The 25,634-nt window shown below is 50.2% G+C and overlaps 1 protein-coding gene across 5 annotated transcripts in view; it reads right to left on the bottom strand.

The window, feature by feature from the left end:
* Positions 1 to 25,634, bottom strand: part of TMEM101 (transmembrane protein 101) — a 63,327-nt gene that overhangs the window by 21,299 nt on the left and 16,394 nt on the right. For 3 of the 5 annotated variants that reach the window (XM_074979180.1, XM_074979185.1, XM_074979186.1), the window contains one exon: positions 23,466 to 23,606. The exons of 1 other annotated variant lie outside the window; for it this stretch is intronic. In XM_074979180.1, coding sequence (XP_074835281.1) covers positions 23,466 to 23,606 — 141 coding nt within the window. The remainder of the gene's footprint in view (positions 1 to 23,465; positions 23,607 to 25,634) is intronic. One more of the 5 variants, XM_074979181.1, reaches the window with a different exon arrangement.

Raw genomic sequence — 25,634 nt, 5'->3', positions numbered from 1 at the left:
TTTTAAGAACTGCACACACTCATACCCAGGGTGAACATCTGTCCCATTTTCAGTGGGACAGTCCCGTACTTGGGATGCCAAAAAGGCATCCCAACTTATTTTAAAAAAGCAATTAATTGTCCCGTATCTGCTGCGCAGGTGCAGCTGCCTGCTGGAGAACACATACTGGCTACGTCTACACGTGCACGCTACATCGAAATAGTCTATTTTGATGAATAACGTCTACACGTCCTCCAGGGCTGGCAACGTCGACATTCAACTTCAACGTTGGGCAGCACCACATTGAAATAGGCGCTGTGAGGGAACGTCTACATGCCAAAGTAGCACACATCGAAATAAGGGTGCCAGGAACAGCTGCAGACAGGGTCACAGGGCAGACTCAACAGCAAGCCGCTCCCTTAAAGGGCCCCTCCCAGACACAGTTGCACTAAACAACACAAGATCCACAGAGCCGACAACTGGTTGCAGACCCTCTGCATGCAGCATGGATCCCCAGCTGCTGCAGCAGCAGCCAGAAGCCCTGGGCTAAGGGCTGCTGCACACGGTGACCATAGAGCCCCGCAGGGGCTGGAGAGAGAGCGTCTCTCAACCCCTCAGCTGATGGCTGCCATGGCGGACCCCGCTATTTCGATGTTGCGGGACGCGGATCGTCTACACGTGCCCTACTTCGATGTTCAACTTCAAAATAGGGCGCTATTCCCATCCCCTCATGGGGTTAGCGACTTCGACGTCTCGCCGCCTAATGTCGATTTCAACTTCGAAATAGCGCCCAACATGTGTAGCTGTGATGGGCGCTATTTCGAAGTTGGCGCCGCTACTTCGAAGTAGTGTGCACGTGTAGACGCGGCCACTGTACATCAGTAGGTGCTCTACAACAAAGGGAGCTTTCAGGTTAGCTGGGGGAGGGGGAGTGCCACAGCTGCCCCATCCCTGCCACTTCCCACAGGCTCAGGGAATGGGGAAAGTGCCCCCCGTCTTGTATGGGACCATGGGAGATATGGTCACCCTATTCATACCCCACAATGCACTGCACATATTAAAGGGTGAGTTAGCCAATGTTTCAAGATCACATATCATTTGCTATTTAGATATGACTTGTTGGGCTTTTAGATGTTCACTGAAATATCAAAAATAATCAGGAGGGGTTTTTTTAAGCTTTCCCATTGTACCATCGGGAGCCACAAATAAGTCCTTAAAGAGCCATATGCAGCTCATTAAGTACTAATTGGAGTCAGAAGCTCAATCAATAGGGGAAAGGAATGTGCAGGGCAGCAGGGGGAAGGCTTTGGAGGAGAACACGATCCTGAGGGGACAGCAGAGGCAGGAGCTGTTCTGCAGCACAGACCGACCAGGCAGGACTGGGGAAGACTTGTGCTATGGTACATGAGCTTGGTGTACATGTAGGCTACGTCTACACTAGGCAAAAACTTCAAAATGGCCATGCAAATGGCCATTTCGAAGTTTACAAACGAAGTGCTGAAATACATATTCAGCGCCTCCTTAGCATGTGGGCGGCCACGGCACTTCAAAATTGACGCGGCTCGCCACCGCGCAGCTCGTCCAGAGGGGGCTCCTTTTCGAAAGAACCCCTACTACTTTGAAGTCCCCTTATTCCCATGAGCAGATAGGAATAAGGGGACTTCGAAGTAGCCGGGGTCCTTTCGAAAAGGAGCCCCGTCTGGATGAGCCGCGTGGCGGTGAGCTGCGTCAATTTCGAAGTGCCGCGGCTGCCCGCATGCTAATGAGGCGCTGAATATGTATTTCAGCGCTTCATTAGTAAACTTCGAAATGGCCATTTCCATGGCCATTTCGAAGTTTTTGGCTAGTGTGGATGTAGCCCTGGACACCACTGAGGGGGCCAAATCAGGGCAAATTGCTTAAAACAGGGCCACTTGCAGCCCCAGACTGGGGATCCTTCACTGTAAGGCACTAAGGCTATGTCTGCACTAGCCCCTCATTAGAATGCTGGCAGCCGCAGCACTTTGAAATTCCTATCTGCTCACAGGAATAAGGGGATTTCAAAGTTGCTGGGGTCCTTTCGAAAAGGACCCCCTCATCTGGACAAGCCACGTGGCAGCGAGCTGTGGCAATTTCAAAGTTCCGTGGCCACCAGCATTCTAATGAGCCACTGAATATGTATTTCAGCACTTCATTAGTAATCTTCAAAATGGCCATTTGCATGGCCATTTCGAAGTTCTGGGCTAGTGTAGACATAGCCTAAGTCAGTCACACACAGCCCTTCTGTTGCCACACTGGCCAGCAAGAAGTCACACAAGCACTTCCCTTGCACTTTCCAGCTTCTTGTGTGACACAACCTGTATTCCTCCTTACACAGGGGAGAGGCTATGAAAACAAATCACACCAAATCCTAACCAATTCTTCTGATCCCAACGGGCTAGCCACATTTCCAGGATGATTTATACCTTAAAGCTTACCCAAAAACATGATGTGGCAATCCCTCAGAATATAAAGAAGAGAGAAAGAATATGTTCAGAGTAAAACTGTGAAAGGAATCAAGTTATATACACCAATTACGAACTTCTTGCAACAGAGGTGCAGGTGGGGCTATCTTAAAAGTCTCTGGAATACGACATTTGTTAGGTATCGGAGGGGTAGTCGTGTTAGTCTGGATCTGTAACAGCAACGAAGGGTCCTGTGGCACCTTATAGAAAGCAACAGAACACCACTAGCCATCACCTACAGTCCTCAGCTAAAACCTCTACAGCGCATCATCAGGGATTTACAACCCATCCTGGACAATGATCCCCCACTTTCACAGGCCTTGGGAGGCAGACCAGTCCTTGCCCACAGACAACCTGCCAATCTGAAGCAAATCCTAACCAGCAACTATACACCGCACCACAGTCACTCTAACTCAGGGACCCATCCATGCAACAAACCTTGTTGCCAGCTCTGCCCACATATCTACACCAGCAACACCATTGCAGGACCTAACCAGATCAGCCACACCATCGTGGGTTCATTCAGCTGCACATCTACCAATATAATTTATGCCATCATGTGCCAGCAATGCCCCTCTGCTATATACATCAGACAAACTGGACAGTCTCTATGTAAAAAAATAAATGCACACAAATCAGGTATCAGAAATGGCAATATACAAAAACCCATAGGAGAGCACTTCAATCTCCCAGGCCACACAGTAGCAAACTTAAAAGTAGCTATCCTACAGCAAAGAAATTTCAGGACCAGACTCCAAAGAGAAATTTCTGAGCTACAATTCATCTGCAAATTCGACACCCTCAGCTCAGGCTTAAACGAAGACTGTGAATGGCTGGCTAAATACAAAAGCAGCTTCCCCTCCCTTGGTGTTCACACCTCCAGATCAACTGCTGGTAGTAAGCCTCACCCTTGCTGACTGAGCTAACCTTGTTATCCCCACCCTTGCTCTGGCTTATTTATACCTGGCCCTGCAGATTGCCAAGACCAGCATCTGATGAAGTGAGTCTGTGCTCACGAAAGCTCATGCTCAAAACTTTTCGGTTAGTCTATAAGGTGCCACAGGACCCTTCGTTACTGTAACGTTTGTTAGGATGCATCTGACGAAGTGGGTCTTTGCCCATGAAAGCTCATGCTCCAAAATATCTATTAGTCTATAAGGTGCCACAGGACATCTTGTTCTCGAAGCTACAGACAAACATGGCTTCCTCTCTGATACTTGTTAGCATGGGTCACCAACCTTCCAGGCCTAAGTTCATAGCAAAGATGCTTCTGAAGTGATGAGCTAGAGTGAAGACAAAATGGAGGAACCCCAGGACCCTGTTTATACAGCTGCCCATGTGGAAGGAATTCTGATGTTCTTGCTGTGTGTAAGATGGAGCCTGTCACATGAGCAGGTCACCTGTCCAAGTCCTTTTTAGGCAATCAGGCATTGCCTGTCTGCTGGGTTGCATGTTTATAGCCAAATTCCTCAGATGTTGATTGGCACCTGATAAGGCCCTTTCTCTTTTAAGTACTGCTTCTCTTGCCTAGGAACCCTTTCACAATAGGGTGCCAAGCCTCCTGTTGAGGTTTCCTAGAAACTAAAACTTCTTATACGGGTACAGTGCCAATAGTTATGACTTCAAATATAACATACCAGCAGCCATGCAGCACTTTAAAGACTAACAAAATAATTTATTAGGTGATGAGCTTTCATGGGACAGACCCACTTCTTCAGATCAAAGAAGTGAATCTGCACCACAAAAGCTTATCACCTAATAAATTATTTTGTTAATCTTTAAAGTGCTACATGACTACTGGTTTGTTCTGTTAGAATACAGACTACCAGAGCTACCTCTCTGTTACTAACTTCAAATATAAAAATGATAGATGTAGCTGAGCAGTAAAAACAGTCAGTGAACCATAAGCTTTCAATAGACACCTCACTTGGCCTACTTTGCACAAGATTTTGGTGCAAACATAGAACAGTGCTTGCAACCACGTTTCACATTTTCATCTTAAAAGCCAATAATGTCACAAAAAGTTTGCCTGGAAAGCCGCCAGCAAGTCCTCTGGTGGTGGGGATCCCCATAGCAGGGAGCCCCACAATGGTGGGAACCAGGCTGGGTCAGGGAGCACAGGTGCAGGGTGGGGGAGTTCCCTGGGGAGTCCTGCCAGGGCAGAGAACCTAGAGGAAGCCCAGCAACAGGGAGTCTTGCTAGGAGTGTAGCCTCCCCCATGCAGCCTGGAGGCAGGGAACAGGTTAGCGGACAGGCAACGAGCCCAGCCAGTAGGCAGGCAGCCCATGAGGCAAGCCTGGAGGCCTGACCTTCCCTGGTCTGGTAAATTCCCTTGTTTGGGATCATTCAGTTCCCAAGGGTGCTGGACCAGGGAGGTACAAACTATACCTGAGCCTGTCATGCTGTTTTGTGCATTTAGCCACAAAAGCCCCAGTGAACAGGATATAGAGGGGAAATTGAGGCACAGAACGGTTAAGCAACATGCCTCTGATCACACAGGAAGTCTGTGGAATTGAAGTGAGGCCTCTCCAACTATAGTTGCCATAACCATCAGGCATCACTGACAGCACAGGTTCAGGGGAGTCGGAAGGTTGGGAGTTTTCTCTGTTGTTACCCCCACAATTTACATCCCAAGCAGAGTGAGCAGATCAGTGTATGCCGGAGTCATAAATCCATTTCCTGGAGCATTTCCCCTTCCCACCCTGCTCCCCGTCACACACTCATCGGAAAGGCTAATGTATCTTGGGAGACCAATAAAAAGGTTTGTGCCCTATGAAGCGGCATCTATATAAACTGAATTTGGGCTGCAGTGTACACAGTGGCAGCGAGGGACTGGCTAATTCACTCCCTTATCTTGTTTAAACATACGCCTGGCCCCAAATTGATCTGCTAAGGAGGTTCCGGACAAGAGTATTTTTTACACAGATTAAACTGATTGCTATTGATGTCCTTTAGCCAAAGAAAACACTTTCTTCCCTGGTGTTTTATCTTATCACCACATCAGAGTCAGGGTGGAAGGTCCCACTCCAAGGCACAGGGGCAGCATTTTGAAGGGATCAGCACCCACCACCTGGGACCATCAAAACAAAAAAGCAGTCAAGTAGCACTTTAAAGACTAACAAAATAATCTATTAGGTGAGCTTTTGTGGGACAGACCCATTTCTTCAGACTATAGCAATACCAGAACATACTCAATATTTAAGGCACAGAGAACCAAAAACAGTAATCAAGGAGGACAAATCAGAAAAAAATGATTAAGGTGAGCAAGTCAGAGAGTAGAGGTGTGCGGGGGGGAAGTCAAGAATTAGATTAAGCCAAGAATACAAATGAGCCCCTATAGTGACTCAGAAAATTCCCATCCTGGATCAAACCACGTGTTAATGTGCCGAATTTGAATATAAAAGACAGCTCGGCCGTCTCCCTTTCAATAGTGGTGCGAAAATTTTTTTTCAGTACTCTTAAGTCATTAACAGAATGGCCCACTCCATTAAAATGTTGACTAACTGGTTTGTGGATCTGGAGTGTTTTTATGTCTGTTTTGTGCCAATTAACTCTTTGTCTAAGGGAGTTAGAAGTCTGTCCAATGTACAAAGCATCTGGGCATTGTTGGCACATGATGGCATATATGATGTTCATTGAGGAACATGAGAATGTGCCCGTGATTCTGTGAATAACCTGGTTAGGTCCAGAAAAGATATGTGGACAAAGCTGGCAGTGGGCTTTGTTGCAAGGAAAGTTCCAGGACTGGTATTCCTGGGGTATAGACTGTGTCTGTTGGTGAGGATCCTCATAAGGTTGGAAGGTTGTCTGTAGGAGAGAACAGGCATATCACCTAGTGCCTTCTGGAGTGTGGCATCCTGGCTAAGAATAGATTGTAGGTCTTTAATAATTCGTTGCAGTGGTTTGAGTTGTGGTGTTCTGTTCTTGGCTTTTTTGGGCCTATCTTGGAGTAGCTGGTCTCTGGGTATTCGTCTGGCCCTGTCAATTTGTTTTTTTATTTCTCCGGGTGGGTAATTCAGGTTTATGAATGTTTGGTAAAGATCTTGTAGTTTTTGGTCTCTGTCAGTTGGATCAGAGCAAATGCGATTGTACCTAAGGGCTTGACTCAAAACAATGGATCTAGTTATGTGTGCAGGATGGAAGCTAGAAGGGTGTAGGTAAGTATAGCAATCAGTGGGTTTCCAGTACAGTGTGGTACCGATCAGGCCATCCCTGATTTGTACTGTAGTGTCCAGGAAATGTATCTCTTGCGTGGAGTAATCAAAGGCTTAAGTTGATGGTGGGGTGCAGATTGTTAAGGTCTCTGTGGAATTCTTCTAGAGTCTCTATACCATGGGTCCAAATCATAAAGATGTCATCAATGTATCTTAAGTAGAGGAGAGGGTAATAGGGGACGAGAGCTGAGGAATCGTTATGGGGCCATGCAGGTGACCATAGCACTTCCACTAATCTGGAGGTATAAATTGTCCCCAAATCGGAAATAATTGTGGGTGAGAACAAAGTTACAGAGGTCAAACACCAGATTGGCTGTGGTGACATCAGGGATGGTATTCCTGATTGCTTGTGTAAGGAATGTGGCAGCAGGAACACAATGCTGCTGAAGGCTGGGAGGAATGTGTCTCCCAGAGATCATTTGCATGCGAATGCAAAGGTGTGCACATGTGCTACCTTTCAGGCAAAGCCTCATGGGTAGCAAGTAAGCAATGAGATTTTGTCTATTGTAAACACATTGTTGTAAAAATCACAATTTATGCTGACATTCAGTGTGGGAGTCGTGGGATCTCACCAATGTTCTGGGTTGTTGTAGGGGGACAGGGCAGTCGCCATAGCTGCATAAAACATTGATTACACAGGACTCCCTGGTTTAAAGCATTGTAAGGCAGGAGAGGAGGGGTATTAGTTGAGTTGGTTTGCTGAGTGCTTTGGCTATAGAGTTACAAGTCTGGGTTGCTTTGTTCTCCTAGTCTCTTGAAAGCTACAGCTGGGTACTAGAGTTTCTGTAAAACTTCATACCAGAGGTATTAAAAGCTGAAATCACAAGGTTCTGCCTCAAGGCAATCCAGAGGGCTGATAGTGGGCTGCCTGTAGGAGGAGTGGTGGATGATGGCAACCAGCGTGTGGCTGGTAGGAGGAGTGATGGACAATGTGACTGGCAGGCAGCCAGTAAGGGAGCAGTGGATGGATGGACATTATGACTGGCAGGTGGCTGGTAGGAGGAGCAGCCAGTGGCCAGCAGATGGCAGCCAGTGGGATGCTGTAGACAATTGGACAGCTAGTACTGCCCTGGTGATGTATCTGTGGGCTGTGGGTCTGGGAATGCACCGCGAGAGGTACACCCGTAACTGTGTGTGGGGTAAAGGCAAAGAGCCCCAGCAAGAGACTTGGTTCTATAGCGTATGGGAAGGGTATCTTTTTAAAGGGGTTTGTCTCTCCTTTGCTTAGATATACTGCATATGTCACCGTAAACTTGGGGTAGGTTATTGTTATTAAATAAGCTGTTTCTATCTTAGACTCTGCTTGTGGGGTGGGAAGAACAGCCTTACAGGCACCCAGCAAGTGGGATGAGATTGTCCCAGGCCACTGGGTGGGAGCTCGAGCCTGTTGGTTGTATCCTTGACAGAAAACGCCTAGGAGCTGAACCCGGCCCTTCTGGCAGGCACCTGGCATTAATAGAAGGGTTATACTTGTAATCTGTCTTTATGTGGAATATTAGTGTACATAGCCTCTACATCCATTGTGGCAAGGATGGCATTATCAGGAACTTTGCTGATGTTTCGTACTTTCCTCAGGAAGCTGGTGGTATCTCAGAGATAGCTGGGAGTGTTGGTGGCATAGGGTTTGAGGAGGGAGTCCATGTAACTGGATAGTCCGGTGAAAAGGGTGCCAATACCCAAATTGGCACCTGGGACCATGTTTTCCAAAGAACTCAACGCCTAATGAAGCCTGTTAAAAGGTGCCAGATTCTTGAAATTGTTCAGCATGCTGGGGACTGAGCAGAAAACACCCCTGCATTACTGCAGAGCTTGGAAAAGTTTCCATTTCTTTCCCCTTGAAATTTCCTGAGAACACTTTTCAATTTGGGATAAAAAAGTGGCAATTGTGGGCAGGTGACTCAGTTTGGGGTTAAAAAAAAAGTTTCAGTCTGTGATGTTTTCACTTAGCTGCGGGGCAGAGCAGGGAGATCAGATTTACTAGGAAACAAAAAATGTAGCTGGAAAATAAAAACAGTGCTGGCTTCTTTCAAAAGCCTGATCCTTTAGTTCAGTAGGAGATGATTCCTGCAGTAATTCGAGCTCTGATTGTGGGTGCTGAGTGCTTCAAAATCTAGCCTGCAGAGCAGCCAGGATGGAGTGAAAGTTTAGGGAGAACATTGGCCACCAGCCCCCTGTTGCAGCAGTGTGGGCCATCTGCTCTGCAAACACAGTTCCCCAGCAGTTCTGGAAGTCCTGCTGTGCTAGGACTGCCAAGAATCAGGGCCTGCAGCTCGGCCTAGGACCAGCTGATTGCACCCATGTTCACCTGCTTCCCAGTCTTGTTCCAACCCTTCCCGACTCCTGGCGTCTGACCACCACTGCTCTGATCACTAGGCCTGACCACCCTAGCCCTGACCCAGGACAGGATGTTGGTGGGCTGGGCTACTGCCAGCTCTGCCATGTGAACATGGAGGCAAAGGTACAAGAGTGGGATCTCAGGTGTAGGCTGGGAGCAAACCCCAGAACAGGGAGAGGAAGATGGGGGGAAAAGAGCACCTAATTCTCTCCGGGCCACACCTGGGATTTGTCTGGATTGTAATAGACCATCACCGAGGGGATGTTCCCTGCAGCCCTTGCTCCTCTATGAGTAATCCTAAGCCTTACAATGCACAATAATAGCCTCACCCTACCTCCCTTCTCCAGTGCAGTGGAAGGAACATCTGCCATTCAGCCCTGAGCCCTACAAGCCTGTGGTCCACAAGTGCTGACTGTGAAGGTACCCAGAACTGGGAGAGCAATGGGCGGGACTTGGTGCATGCGGCTCACTGCTCAGGGATTCAGACATGGGAGCAGGGGGATGGGATGGATCAAATCAATAATCCTCCTCCAAATATGCCTCTGGGTCCATGTCTTGCAGGCCTGGGAGAGAGTGGGGCACAGATAGGGTAATCCATATATAACAAGGTCACCAGGGATGTCCAGTCCAGCTTGGTGAGTTCTAGCCCACCATGGTGTTAAATCATCAGGTACCAGCATACCTCGGCCAGGTGCCAGCCTCTTCCTGGCACCCCCAGCAAAATCAGTTCACTGCTGCAATGCCAGCCATGGGCCCCAGCCAAACTACAACCCCTAACTGGGTTTGCAAGGTGGGAACTGAGCTGGTTCAGACTTCTCCTGCCCATTTGGAAACCCGCTCCCTTGGGTGGCAAAAGACAGGGCATATTAGCCCAAACAGCCACGTAGCCCTCCCAGGCAGGCCACCAAGGTGAGGGGAGGCAGAAAGCAAGGGAGTCCAATGGAAAATGTAGGGCAGGAAGTGTGACTTTCCTGACCCCAAGTCCCACAGATCAGCAGTGGGATCTGAACTAAGATGGAGAAAGCTCCGAGGCACCAGAGGGAGGCAGGGATGGAAAAGAAAGTCCATGAGCCAGAAGCCACAGCATAAGCTGCTACAGCAAGGTCTCCAGCCCAGCCCTCAGGCACTGTCCCCTCCCCAACTGCAGGGAGATGGTGCTGCAGAAGGTGGTGCTTTCCCTCCAAGTAAGCAATGAGACAGTGTCCAGTGTTGCCTTTTGAAGTAACAGGAGTGTAGTTCAACTCTAGTTTCCAGCTCCAGGACACATACCCTCATCTCCACAGTACCACTGTGCTCTTGCAGACTCAGCTGCTTAAGACACTTCACTCACATCCTATCCTAAATAGGCTGCAAACCAGCTGCTTAAAAGCAGCTCTGCACCACCCCAGCAGGGCCTGTATTCCAGTAGTGGATGACACTGGGGTATGCACAATGCTCTATAAGGGAAGTGCCTGGGCCTGCTCCAACTTGCCCCAGGATCCAGAACCAGGAAATGAGGCTATTAACAGCTTTTTGTTAACAGCCAGGCCATTATCCTTTATGGTTCCATTAAACAGCTTCCCTGAACATCAGGTTGGAGTCACACAGGAAACTCCAGGTGTCATCCAAGCATTGTCCCCGGTGACCCCAGCCTGGCATCCTATCCACACAGTCTGTGCTCCCGGGACTCAATGTCACTCTGAACCTCAGACATCCCTCGAGAAGGGGGTTCTCGCTGTGCTCCCCAGTGCCACACTGGGCATGGAAATGTTGGTGAGGCCCCAGCCCCTGGGCAGCACCAGCCTCGCACACCCATGGTTTGTATCCTGCTGATAACTGCTCACATGACCACTGGGAAAGCTAAGTAGAGAGCAACATGACAACACCTGAAAAGGGATTGTGTTCCTGCACTGATGTACCCACAGCACACAACACCCTCATTTCCCCCAACCTCCTTCCCAGCCCCTCTCCTGAGGGAAGCATGGGACAGCAGCTCAGGAATAAGGATGAGCTGTAGCCCATGCCAGCACACCCTGCTGTGAGTGGCAGGAGTAACCAGGAGCTCCCCTACAACCAGCATTCCTGCCCCACCCCTACCGCGCCCCCTGCTGGGAACAGATTAGCAAGACACCACTTCCCAGGCTAACAAGAGAAGACAACAGGAAATATCCTTCCGCCCTAAGGTGCTTCCTGATGCTGTGTGATCTTTACCAGCATCTCCATCAAAGCAGGCAGTCTCCTTCCCAGATCAAACTCTGCTGTGGCTTTCTGTGCCACAGAGAGATGGGAGCTCTAGCCTTCCAGTGGCCTTGGCTCTGTCTTGGCCTGACTGCCTTAATCTGAACTGACTGCAATGTTTCAGCTGTTCACTCCATCCCCCCACCACCTGCTGGCTTCAAACGCCCACCAAGTGCTGCCAGCCTGGGATGAGCAGCTCCCCTTTCGTCCTATGACTCAGGACAGCCTCCCTAGGGTAGGTGACGCTCCCAGAGCTGGGGTAGCTGGGAAAGGGTCACCAGCTGCCAACCATGTACTGCCAAAGCTGTCTCTCTCCCCAGCAAATATGGGGCCAGAAAGTAGGGAAGGGTGCTGGATGGGAAAGCAGAGACGGGCCAGCACAGGCTCTAACCTGGCACCATGCTCCTCCAGAGGGGAGGAGATACCACTTGGGCACTAGAAGGTTTCATTTAATTAGCAAGCAGTAAACAATCAGCCTGCTATGGGTGCAGAGAAACCCCCTGAAATCTGTGTCACCCCCAGGTGGCTCCTATGAGCACTGACCAGCCACACCGGCTTGTTTCCTCTTCACATCACATCAGCATTCAGCCATGCTGAGCTGGAGCACACAGAACTCTGATGCTACAGACTCCTCCATGCCAGGACTGGCTCTCAGGGTCCACTTGGAGGTGCTAGTTGCAGCTCTTCTCCCCCTAAGTGTTGTGCTCAGGGAGAGCTTCAGCCTATACCCAGTGCCATGCTCCCTCTGGTATGTGGGAACCTTCCCCCAGGCACCTGCTCCAGGCAACAACAGGGCAACAAAGCCTGAATGAAACTGCGCCACCTCAATGCGCAAGCCCCAGCAACTCCACAGGGCTTCATGTGGAGGCAGCACACCCCGCCCCTAACTGGCTGGGGCACCCCAACACCAAACTGCCCCGTGTCACAGACACAGGCTGAGCATTCACACAGAGCCTGGAGCCAAGCTGGGATGGAACCCATGTTGCTGGCACCGGGGGCCACACTCCTTCCCAGATCTCAGCATGAAACTAGAGACACGCCCACACAAAAACCCCAGGTCCATGCAGCTCTGGACCAGGACCCAGGCCAGGCTCCACCTGCACTGTGTGTGTCTGGCGCAGGGCCTCTTCTATGGCTCTGGTGAAATATGCATCTCCCTTGAGTCTCAAGAGCTGCAGGCATGTTTCTGGAGCAGCAATGACACAGTGGGATGGGTCATTGGCTAACAGTTCCCTGATGGAATTAGCTGACAGTGACTCAGGAATGGAAGGAGGCAAATGAGATGTTGTACCTGGGAATGAGTCAATCACTCAACAAAGCAGGAAAGGATAGGCAGCCAGCTGGGCAACTGGAAGCAGATGATGCTACGCCCTGAGGCTTAGGACCTTGTCCTGAGCCTCACTCCATCCCCATGCAACATAACCTCTGCCAGGGCCCTGATCCTGGTGCTGCCTAGCCAAGGGATCAGATCCTGAGAGAGGCAGGACACACAGAGCTCCTACTGAACTCCCTTGCAATCTGGATAGCGTAGGAAGCAATCAGATGGAGCAACTAACCTGGGGGAGCTATTGGGGGACTGGCACTCCAGGACAGAGATGCTGAAGGCCAACCCCTCTTTTGGCAGGTGAGCTCTCACAGTGCTGGGTGGGTACAGGAGGGGAGAGAAAATGGCCTGGCCAGTGCCCACAGAGGGCTGTTGCCTTTGACTGAGCCGTGGCCTTGAGAAACCTCAAGGGATGTGAGGGTAGCCAGGAAGGCATGGGACTCCAATCTGCACCTGGGGCACGAGCTGGAGATGGGGACAGAGGGCGAGCCAGAAAGATGACAAGGAACCCATAGCCATGTGCAGACGTCAAACCCCAAGAACACTCCAGCTGTGTCTACACGTGCACGCTACTTCGAAGTAGCGGCACTAACTTCGACATAGCGCCCGTCGCAGCTACACGCGTCGGGCGCTATTTCGAACTTAACTTCGACGTTAGGTGGTGAGACGTCGAAGTCGCTAACCTCATGAGGGGATCGGAATAGCGCCCTACTTCGACGTTCAACGTCGAAGTACTGACCGTGTAGACGATCCGCGTCCCGCAACGTCGAAATTGCCGGGTCCTCCATGGTGGCCATCAGCTGGGGGGTTGAGAGATGCTCTCTCTCCAGCCCCTGTGGGGCTCTATGGTCACCATGGGCAGCAGCCCTTAGCCCAGGGTTTCTGGCTGCTGCTGCAGCAGCTGGGGATCCATGCTGCATGCACAGGGTCTGCAACCAGTTGTCGGCTCTGTGTATCTTGTGTGGTTTAGTGCAACTGTGTCTGGGAGGGGCCCTTTAAGGGAGCGGCTTGCTGTTGAGTCCGCCCTGTGACCCTGTCTGCAGCTGTGCCTGGCACCCTTATTTCGATGTGTGCTACTTTGGCGTGTAGACGTACCCTCGCAGCGCCTATTTCGATGTGGTGCCGTGCAACGTCGAAGTTGAACATCGACGTTGCCAGCCCTGGAGGATGTGTAGACGTTATTCATTGAAATAGCCTATTTTGATGTTGCTACATCGAAATAAGCTATTTTGATGTTGGCTTCACGTGTAGACGTAGCCTCCATGTGATTGGAAGCCTGCCCTAGCCCCTCTCCCTGGCTGTCAGCTCCGCAGGACAGAAACACTGCACCAAGACAGTCGAGTGGCTGGGCAGAAGGATCGGGGTCAGACCGCAATTTGGCCTTGCTTGGGATGGGAGGAAGACGACAGCTTAGACAGGTCAGTTGTGAAGAGACAGACCAGCCCCAGCAAGAGGAAGAACATCATGCCACTTGGCTAAGCTAACAGTTTGCAAAACTGAGGCAGGGTTGATTTTTTTCAATCACGGTCCAGGCCTTTCCTGAGAGCCCTGGCAATGTAAACAGCATAGCCTATGGTTCTGGCCTGTGTTGACACAGAGACAGGCCTAATCCTCTCCAATGACTTCCAAATGTAAGAGGAACCTGAGGGGTGACCGGGGGGGCGGGGGCGTGGGTGTGGGCGGGGCGTGGTGAGGCTAGCTAGCCAGAGGCACAGCACTTGCACAGCTCTGGAGCCGGCATTGTTGACAAGAGCTGGCGCTTCAGTGATGGGACCGGGCAAAGGTGGCTTCCACGCCATTTACCAGAAAGGCTGTAAAGAACAATTTTCCAAAGGTCACAAAGCAGGCTGGAAAAGCTTCTCTGGATGGGGCCAAGGGAGGGCGTAGGGGGCAGGCTGAGGCACTCTCCTGGACCTGGGCACGCGGTGCCAGGCACAACAGGATTCACTGGTCTCTCTCCCCCTGCTGCTCAGGGACAGGGCAGCCCTCACCAGGGAAGTTCCTTCCTACCCCTGCCAGAGAGCAGCTGGCTCAGGTCCTGACGCTAGAGGGCTGAACAGCTAATTGAGCGCATCCCTGGAACGACATACCTCGCTCTCCCAGTCTTGTCAAGTTGTTGTACAGCACGAAAGAAGGGTCACAGCCCCTGGTCCCTGGCTATCAGCTCTCCAGACTTTGCTGCTGGGCGCTGACTGCAGCCTGCGTTTTGCATCATCTGTAACTGGGCATGCAACACAGGTTCTGCTCTCCAGGTCTGGGCACTGTGGCACTTCACACACCCTTTTTCCCTCCCTGTTGTCACCCAGCTCCATGCCCCTTTCTTTCTTCTCTCTGGCCCCACATGGGCTACTATCTTCTGTCTTCCAGCTTGCCACCACATGCACTGAGTCAGCCCTGGAGGTGAGCGAGCTCCACTACCCTGGCTGGGGGTTCCCAATGCAGGGTGCTGTATCCTTTGCTTTCTACACAGAAGTGAAAAGCAGCCACACAGGCACAGTAGTGGCTTTCTCTAGCCACTTCTAAAACAGAATACAGTGAGCAACCCAGCAACTCTGGGGACAGAAAAGGGCCAGAGGACAGGAAGAGGAGCTGTGTGGGAGAGTGGCAAACCACTACTCAGTAAAGGGTTATGACTTGGTTCCTGTACTGGGGGGAGGGGATCGGTGTTCCCTGTAAGCTGTGTGCTTGGGCAGCCACTTGGGAGAGATTCAGCTGCTGCCCAGCTGATTAGCAGAATGCCCACAGACTTAGGATGTCTCTATTGGTGGTGTACATCGGCACATAACTCAATGCACATAACAAAATTCATTCTGCACATGGATGGAAAAATGTAGAGGGAATATTGGAGAAGAACATTATTAATCCCAGAGAAAGAAAGGAAAGAGATGCAATCCAGTGGCTACCCTCCAGTACTCTAGCATCTCCTGCCACAAGCTCTCTGCAGTGCCCTGGTGAAGAAGAGGCTTTTGGTTAAACCCCTTGCCAAAGAGAGGGCCAGGCAGAAAGTTCTGACCCACAGGAAGAAAGTTGGGGTTGTTCTGAATCCCAGGTTATACTCAGGTTCCATCTCAACTCCCAGCCCCAAGGACAGCAGCTGGGAAGCAGGGTCTCAAGACTGAAGCTCCCTGTTCAGTGCTGAGCTATTATCCCCCCGCCCCCCCAGCAGCTGCTCTCCAAGCCAGGGCTGTCCCAGTCTCTGTTGCCACTGACAGACATTTCTCTCTTCTGTAGCCACGGAGATTTCCACAGCTGCACAGAGTTTTAGACTAGAAGGAATTGTTAGAGCATCTGAAATCCTGACAGCACAGGCCATTCCATATCACCTAGTTACTCCAGCACTGTTCCTGGCAACTCGTGTTGCTAGAGCACCAGCCAGAGACTCCTGTCTCGGCATGAAGGACTTAGGGTGGAAAAATCTCCCATGTCCCTTGGGAGTTTGTGCCAAAAGTCAGTTGGCCAAACTCTTTAACACGGTGCCTTAGTTCTCCTTAGACTGGGGCTGGCTTTTCCACGAGGTCACAAATTTGCCCTGGGCTTATCCTGGCTCTTTACTGCTGTTCTTGCCTGTAGCCAAGGGCTCAGAGTTCTTTGCAGCTGCCCAGTAAGATTGTTTGAAGGGCAAATCAAAAAATGAGGCCACAACACCGACGAGCTAGTCCCAGCTACACCCCTAGCTTACTGTGCCACTCCAGGCAAGTCACTGCCCTGCAGTGTGCTTCAGTTTCCCCATTTGTAGAATGGGCTAAAGAGCATTGCGAGGGACACTGCATGGGTTACAAAGTGCCTTATGCTCCTTGGGAAGGGGATGCACAAGCAGGACAACTGCCAGGTATAGACAACAGCTGGGCTTGGACAGGGAAGTAACCACCTTGCTGAATCCCAGCACAGTGCTCTGGCTGCCAGCTGGGAGGGGGGCATGAAGAGAGTCTTGCCACATCATGGACCCAAGGTGCCTATATGCTGGTGCTGAAGCCAGATGGTGACTTGTATCTGCCCTTGTGCTCCTGTTTCCTTGAACTTGTGGGCAAGGGTGGTTCTGAGCCCCTTTGGTTCTCCCAGCCAGCCCTTCACACTGCCGGGGGAGAGCTCAGTGAAGCCTCTGTGCAGATAAGGACCCAGAGAGACTTGTGGCCCAATGCTTCTGTGAGCACTGTGCTAAATAAACCCTCCCCCCCAGCACCGGCAGCAAAGTACCATAGGTGTCTCTTACAGGCAGCATGCCATTCCTACATTTGTCCCCTTGTAATAGCTTCACGTGCATCACAGGGCGCCTGGGCAGAGAGGGACCCTAGGCAGCCATGGGATGGAAAACATTTGGAGCCAGGCAAATGGAGGTGGGGAAAAGCAACCTATATGTAGGTCTGGTTCTGTTGATGAAGGACTAGGCCTGCGTAGCATTTCCCAATTTAAGCAGGGCAGGAGTAGGGCAGACATTGGAGGGAAAACCTGTGTGAGCAACAACCTAAAAGTGATAGGGCATCTTGTTTCTCTGGGCCCCATGCCGCACAGTGCTAGCACCTGCTCGAGCTGGGTGAGGGAGGATAGCATGCAGGCCTTCCTGTATGGGGCATCTGGCTAGGAAATTAAGCTGGATGCAGCATGTGAAGTAGGAACCCAAAAGTGGCCTGGAATTCCCCACCTCAGATGCGTGCAACATGCCACATTCAGTGCTGCTCTGACCTGTGACTCTGCCACAGGGCATGTGCTCCCAGAGCGAACTTGTATGACTGGAGTAATGGGCCTCAGCTGCTAACCTGTGGCCTGGGTGTAGACAAAGCTACAGCCCCAGAATGGGGAGCAGGGGGCAGGAGAAGGGCTGGTGGCTAGTACCCTCCCTGTGGAGGCCAGGCCTATGTGTAGGCTGAAAGTGCCATTCTTTAGTAACACTCTGAAACAAAAGCTCCAGACCAGCTACAGTTGCTGGAAGGTCAATTTCTGACCCCAGTTCATAGCCACACCTCACTCTGTCCCAGTGCTTTCCACACACCAGGCTGTACAAAGTATGACAGAAGCGCTGCTCCACTGGTTTGGGGTTAGCACACTGATCTGGGACCTAGAAGAGGCATCGCTGCCTCTGCGCCAGATTGATGTGGGCATATCCCTTCCTTTCCCAGTGCCTGAACTCTCCATCAGAAAAACAAGAAGAGCCAAGCTCTGGTGGAGGGGCAGGCAGCACAGCACGCTCTGCAAGGAGAAAAATAACTGTCCCCATCAGTGTTCCCTCTTCCATCCATGGCGGAAATAAATTTTGCTATGTGCACCAAAGCATGTGAGGATGTGCACAACCAATGGACACACATGCTGTGGGCTATGGGTGCTGTGGACACTCTGCTAGATAGCTGGGTGGCACCCAACTCTCTCCTGGATGGCCACACAAATGCTCGGATTACAGGAAACACAGGTCCTCACTCATTCAGGCTCTACCTCTCAGCTCTCCCACCATGGAGAGCTTAAAAGGTATGCATCCCTCTGGTAGGCTGCAGCTCCAGTGCTGAGGGGCAGTCAGAAGTCACCATATTAATTACAGAGCAGCAGGGCCTACCAGGCCCCTCAGTCATTGTTCACCATCAGCTGTGTTGCTCGTGAATAATTAATCTCCTCAGGATACCCCTGCTCTGATCCCCATAGTGACCCCCATACCCATCCCTCATTTCCTCCAGCCCTGGCCCCATATCTCTTCCTCCCACTCCCCAGCCCTGATCCTATCTGTCTCTCCCCCAGCCCCACTTAGCCATAGCATCTAATTAGGAGCAGACCAAAACCACCTATGCTCCTGCCACTCTCCAAAGGGCTGTTTCCTGGCCCAGCAAAGGTTTCCTTATTCCCCTCAGATGCATGCTGGACTCCAGCATCTGACTCAATCCCATTTCTAGGGCAATGAGCCAGTGGCACACCCGGCACTGCAGTGGAGAGGGAAACTGGATTTGAAGTGGCTGCAGGTTGCAGTCACAAGACTTACCAGGCAGGGAACGTGAACTTCCCGCTCTTCCAGCTAAGGCACTTTCTGGGTGCCCCACCCTTTAAATCTGAGCCAAGTATTTTTGTTTGGGGGCTAACAAATAGAATACATGTGCTCAGTATCTCCCCTGAACAGAGGGGGACTCTGAAGCTCACAGAGGGGGCACGTGACTTTGGCCAAGGTCTTTCAGCTGCAGATGTGGGGTCAGAATCCAGTGCTGGACACTAGTGGCTGAAGTCTGGGCCCGACAGAGACCTGAGGCCTGATCCATTCACATTCTCCTGTCCATGAGGATCAAAGCACCAGTCCCTGTTCATTCATTATTCAACATCCATAAGGAGTTGAGAGAACCCAGGTGGAAGGCTCCCATTCACCAGAACATGCAGCTCCATGAGCTGCTGGCATTGCCCATGCTCATTGACCATCATCACGACATGGGAGCTGTGGAGGAGCTGCTCATCATGGGACCAACAGTGAAGAAATGAACCAATCGGTTAAAAACCCACTCACTGGCCTGGTGGAAGGACACTGGCATGGGGAATAGCTCCAGAACCAAGAAGGACCTGTTAGATACATCAGTGTGCTGCATGCTCATCAAAGGCTGTCCCTTGGCCCTGTCCATTCACCCTGACTGCTCCTGATGAGGGAACTAAGTCCAGCTCTGTTTCCGGGTAAAAGAAACCAGCTTGTGACTTCTTATAAATAAAATTACAGCCTTGGCAAGATCAATATGTTTATTCCCGGTGCCCCCATACTGCCTGAGTTAGCAGACTCAATTTCCTGAAATGAATCAAGGGCAGTGACAAGGCCTAGGGTTAGCCACAGAGCAGGGATAGCAAGAGTCACTGTGAACTTATGCGCATCCCAACCCTCTGTCCCCACAGCCTCCACCTGCATGGGCCACGCCTTGAGGAAAAGCTGTCTGGCCTTGGCTGGCTGGAAAAACTAGGACCCTTCCTTCTCCATTGGCAGTGGCAGAGCTCTGGGTTGCCTGATCCTGCTCAGAGCCAGGCTAACATAGTGGTAAAAAAACCCACTGAGTCCCAGCTACACTGCAGAGCCTAGGGCTGCTATCACTGGAGGATGACAGGGTCAAAAAATAATAATCACCCCTAGCTCTCCTATTGTGCTTTCCACCCATAGCTCTCAAAACATTTTACCAAGGAGGGCAGTATCATGATCCATCTTTTACAGATGGGAAAACTGAGGCACTGAAACACTTGCCCAAAGCCAGCCAGCAAGAACACAACCCAAGTCTCTTGAGTCCCACTCCAGTAGTCTGTCAGTAGGCAACACTGCCTCCTGTTATGTTCCCAGCTCCCCATAGACAGCAGGCAACTCCTGTGGAGGGAGCAGGTTGGCAAAGGACACAGCAGGGCCTCTCCCTTCTTCCTGGCTGTGGGCTCAGCCCACAGAAAGCTGGAGTTCCACTGCTCGCTCCTTGCGCCAGCTCGGAACCTCGCTGCCTCCTCCCACTAAAGTCAGTAAATCAGACATTGCAACTAAATCCAAAGGTCCTGGTGGGGTGAAGCCAAACCACTGCTGGCTGCCACATGCCATCACTAACCTGGGCTGTGCGAAGGAGGACATGGCCAGGAAACATGGGGCTGGGAGGCAAGACCATCATACATATGGTCCTAGCTTCATATGCCTGCAGCCACTCCATCTCCAAGGGCGCTTGGATCAAGATCGAGCCTGGGTGTTTTGCAGGCCAGAAATGAGCTACCCCAGACCATGCAGCTAAGCACAAGCCCACTGACAGCTCTGAGATAACCACAAGGTCAGGATGTGATCACGTCCCTGCAAGCAAGGCCAAGGGCTACGTCATGCCTCTCCAGCAGAGCAAGTGTCTAGGCGGCAAATGAGGTACGCTGCACAGCAGAGGCAACACTGTCTAGGCCTGCAGGGAGTGGGAGAACACACAGAGCAAACCTGAGGCTCAAATCTGGCAGTGCACAGCGCCCCCATCAAGGCATTCCAGACATAGGTGCATAGCTGTGCCCACAAGGCAATACACAGAGCTTCCATCAGGGCATTCCAGACATGGGGCACACAGAATGCCAACTGAACACCAAGGCAATGCACAAAACACCAGCTCTCCAAGCATGGCAATGCATAGTGCCCCCATGAGACCAGCAAGCTATCCCTTATCAATTTTGTGTATGCTTCCCATTAACTGTTCACCAGTGGCTTTTTATTGCTCCATACCTAACAAACATGCCAGGAGAAGGGTGAGGTCCCTTGTTTTCCTCTCCCATTTTGTAGTCAAATGGAGATTGACCCAGCTAAGCTCAAGATGGCAGCATAGAGCCGTTCAAGGAATGCCAGCTAATCCACTGCCCAGAACGTGCAGGCTACAAGAGATGTGGTAAGGGTGCCCTCTAATGCCAATACCCATGACCTGTCGTCATAGAGCCTTGTGATGTACTACTCCCTCTCAGAGCATCACAGCTCCGATCTAGGGAATGCAAGAATCATACCCCAGCTATGGCCAAACAGCTGTCAGCTAGGATGCATCTGTTAAGACCCCTGAAGGGAAGGGCTGGTGCATACCTGGTCAGGGATGTGAGAAGCAGGACAGCATGCTGGATGGACCAACTGGCTCAAAAAATGTCATGGCATCTGGCATGTGGAGTCAGACTTGCAGCGAACAAGGGAATCAGTTGAATGCCTGGAAGACACTCAGGCCCTGGGAGGGGTGCTCAGAACCTGAGACAATCACCTTGTTATGGTTTTGGCCTTCACAGCTTCCCCTGGCAAGGAATTCCACTGGCTGGCTGTGTGTTGTATGAAGTTCTTCCTTCTTTTTTTTTTTTTTTTTTAAAAAAAAAAAGCAAAAAACAAAAACCTGCTGCCTGTTAATTTCATTTGGTGACCCCTAGTTCTTGTATTACGTGAGGGAGTAAATAACACTTCCTTATTTACTTTCTCCACACCAGTGAAGATTTTATAGCCTTCTATTGTATTTCTTAGTTGTCTTTTTTCCAAGCTGAAAAGTCCCATTCTTTTAAATTTCTTGGTCTGCAGAAGCTGTACCATGTCGCTAATCATTCTTTTTTCTTTTCCAGTTGCAAGATATCTTTTTTGAGATGGGGCAACCAGATCTGCAGGCAATATTCCAAGTGTGGATTTATATAGAGGCATTATAATATTTTCCGTCTTATCTCCTGCTTTTCTGCTGGCTACTGACATTCTGTTAGCTTTTTTGACTGCCAGTGCATGGTGAGCAGATGTTTTCAAGGAACTAGCCACAATGCACCAAGAACTCGAACCCAATCCAATGGGTCCCAGCTCCCATAGCAACTCTAATAGCGCTTTATCTCTCCAGCATGGAAGCAAACCACCTGCATGTTTGGCTGACCTGAGCTTTCAATTTTCCCTTGTAACTATGTCTTCCAGTCTGGCAAATGCTACGGTCAGGAAGGACAACATAGTGGTGAAAACCCTGGACTAGGAATGAAAAACGTGTCAGTTCAGTTCCATCTTTGTCACTGGCACCCTGTGTGTCATGTCAGTTCTGTGTCTGTTACATAAGAAAGCTCTTTGAGTCACTGACTGTCTTCCCTCTGGGTCTGTGCAGTGCCAGGCACTGTACACTATTGAAGCAAAGTGCTTCAGTAACACAGAAACAATCAGTAGCATTTGAGCACTATGAAGGCTCCTAAACACTGGTGTAAGGGACCAGGTGAGCCTCTCCCACTGCCCTGACTGGATCAGAGCTTTGGTCCCTTTCAGGAGGAGGCCTGGCCCCTGGCCTATCAGTGGAGCAACACAGGAGCTGAAGTACAGCACACCCTGCATGCTTCATTGCCTGCGAGTTCCATTCTCCCCCAACATACTCCCTTAAATATTCTCTCCAGGGCCGGAGATACATCAGTGTTCTAGCACCACCTGCTGGCAATGCTCACTGTGCCTTCCACTGCAGTTTCCCCTTGTTCTTCTGAGAGGATTTCTGGGGTCTGGAAAGTCAGAGCACCGAGCTGGAAGTACTGAAGGCTCAAGTCCTCTTTTATCTGCCTAACAAAGGCAGAGGCTTCCCCCCCGACCCACACACCTCTTGTTCCAGTAATCCAGCCTTGACCAAGATGGATGAGGGCAGACTGGGGAATGACCTGTCTCAGTTCCCAGCACTTGGTTCACAGCTTGCAAGCATCAGAGAGGTCAGAGTTAAGGGGACTTAACAGCAGAGAGCTGGCAAAGAGGCATCAGGAGAGTAAAGGGCTTGGCCTCCTCTGGCATGGGAAGAAATGGATCACTGCTGGAGCAGACAGAAGAGGGAGTACAGGGGCACAGTTCACATCAGGAACAGGGTGCAGGAAGGTGCACAGGTTATAATGACAAGCAGCTTTATCCTCTGTTCAGGACAGGGCAGGAAACCAGCACAAGGTGATGCAGGCAGATTGCCACAAGGAATCATTGAAGCACCAGTGTTTTACTGTCTTTTTTGGTGTGCTTGGCACGCATAAGCCTCATGGCCTGAGCCTGGGGAGAGCAGCACAGCCATAAAGGGTGAAGAAGAGCAGGGTCCTGCATGCATCTGTCTGGGGTTTGGTGCTATTCAATATTTTCATAAAGACTTGGACAATGGAATGGGGAGGGTGCTTATAAATCTGCAGATGGCACCAGCCTGGGAGGGCTCACCAGCCCAGTGGAGGATAGGATTAGAATTCAAAATCACCTTAAGAAATTGGAGAACTGACCTTCATGGGCTACAGATAGAAAAGGCAGGGGAAGACTATGCCTTCCTAAAGTGCCTGGCTGACCCCACCCACACTCCACGCCTATGCTTCCCCACTCCCATTCAATGGGACTCACTGGGCTTCAGCCTCACCAAGGCTGAGGCTGGTTCTCCAGCCCTCCTGTAGGCAGGGGACAGGCACCACCCATACTCTGCAGCCACGGGGACTATCTGGCACATGCCACTTGCCCTCTGGGGCTGGGAAGGACCACTCACCTTGTCCACGTTCCCAGGGCTGAGGAGGCTAGGGCCACATACCTCCTGCTGTGTGTGTGGAGGTGGAGGTCCTGCCCCTACATCCGCAGGTGAGGCTTGGCTCCTATAGGGGTCCCAGTTCATCTGCTGTCCATGATCAGTCTGAATTCAACAAGGTGAACATCAAAAAAGACAAGTGCAAAGTACTTATTTAGGCGACAAATGACAGAATGAGGAGCCATGGTCTCAAGCTGCAGTGAGGGAGATCTAGGTTGGATATTAGGAAAAAATTATTTCACTAGGAGGGTGGAGAAGCACCAGAATGGGTTACCAAGAGAGGTGGTAGAATCTTCATCTTTAGAGGCTTTCAAGACACATCTTGACAAAGCCCTCGCTGGGATGATTTAGTGGGGATTGGGCCTGTTCTGAGCAGGTGGTGGGACTGGATGACCTCCTGAGATCTCTTACAACCCTATGAGTCTCTGAAACTCCTTGGAGCAGGGGGCCTTGTCTAGCTGTTGAGCACAGGGTTGTGCATGCTAATACACTTCGTCAAGATTAAGTAAACTCCTTTCTTTACGCCCATATCCTGCAAACCTCGTTCATCCTCTGGAAGTCACTGAGGTTCCTGCTTTTAGTGTGAAGGGAACTGAGAATGAAATTGTAAACAAGCACACAATTAGGACCATAAACAGAGAATTCTAGTGGGGAATATAGTCTCTGCCCCACCCCCAACCAATGTTCCCTGTAAATTGCGAGCTTGGGCAGACTCCCAGGAGAGGTACAGGTGCCACCCAGCTGATTAGGAGAGCACCCACAGCCACTCAGCAATGGTAGCGTATGTTTCTATTGGTGATGCACATCTGCACCTGCTTTGATGCACATAACATTTATTCCATATATGGGTGGAAAAAATTAGAGGGAACACTGATTCCCACACCCCATTAGTCAACCCTGCTGATCTAGCATATAAATAGGTTTGGTAAAATTCACTAGTTTTTTTAAATTTGATGTATAATATAAATTGTTTATTTAAAGCTTTTTTGTAATTTTTAATTTTTGCAGGTATTATGGGGGGGGAGTCAATAATTCTTTAGTGACAGTAGAAGTTGAGATTCAAAGAGATCAAGCTCTAATGCTGTTAAAACACAAGGCAAGGGGAGTGGGTAAGACAATATCTTTTTTTAGCAGCAACGAAGGGTCCTGTGGCACCTTATAGACTAACAGAAAAGTTTAGAGCATGAGCTTTCGTGAGTTAACTCACTTCTTCAGATGCTGGTCCACATCTGAAGAAGTGAGTTAACTCACGAAAGCTCATGCTCTAAACTTTTCTGTTAGTCTATAAGGTGCCACAGGACCCTTCGTTGCTGCTACAGATCCAGACTAACACGGCTACCCCTCTGATACTTATCTTTTTTTAGTTTTGCACCAACTTTGGTAGGTGAAAGAGATAGCTCTTTTGAGCTCCACAGACTTGGAGAAGAGCTCATTGGGGTTCCAAAGCCTGTCTTTTACACCAACTATATCTGGCCCAGTGAAAGACATAACTTCACGCACCTTGTGACTCTCATCCTCATACTAACATGACAGCAAAAACAAAGTGTCACTATCACCTGTCACAATATACAAAATAAATATTCTAAAACCAGACATGATTTGCTGATTTCACTATTCATTCACTAGCCCATTTGTAGCAAGCCCAATTCAGAAGTTTATATAACTAAATTTGAACTCTAACATGTTCTTAAGCAAATAATAAACAGTCCTGTGGCAGGGAGGTTAAATCCTGCTAATTAGTTAACCAGTTAAAACTAGTTAAATGGGGCAGACAGCTAAGAGCTGCTCCAGCCTGGCTAGAGTGCCCCCTACCCACAGTTCCTCCCACAGCCACTACAGAACAGGGCTGTTCTAGCTGTGCTAGAGTGCCCTCACCCACAGCAGGGCCCAGGGGCTGCTCCAGCCCATACCATTTAACTGTAACCAGTAAGCATTATCCATTTACAGTGAGGTTTGCTGGTTATCCTGTTAACATCTCTGTCCTGTGGCACTCTAAAGATTAACAAATTTATTACAGCATGAGCTTTTTTTTAATTAATGGTTCATAGTCATGCTGGAAGGGCATAAACAAGTGGTGATGGGACAAGAAAAGCCCAGGGAGCCCTTGGGGGCCAGAGGAAATGTGTTGGGTGC

The sequence above is a fragment of the Carettochelys insculpta genome, chromosome 28 (genome assembly GCF_033958435.1).
Source record: "Carettochelys insculpta isolate YL-2023 chromosome 28, ASM3395843v1, whole genome shotgun sequence".
Classification (NCBI taxonomy): Eukaryota; Metazoa; Chordata; order Testudines; family Carettochelyidae; genus Carettochelys; species Carettochelys insculpta.
The sequence above is the reverse complement of the archived record's forward strand: the minus strand, read 5'-3'. Positions and strand labels throughout refer to the sequence as shown.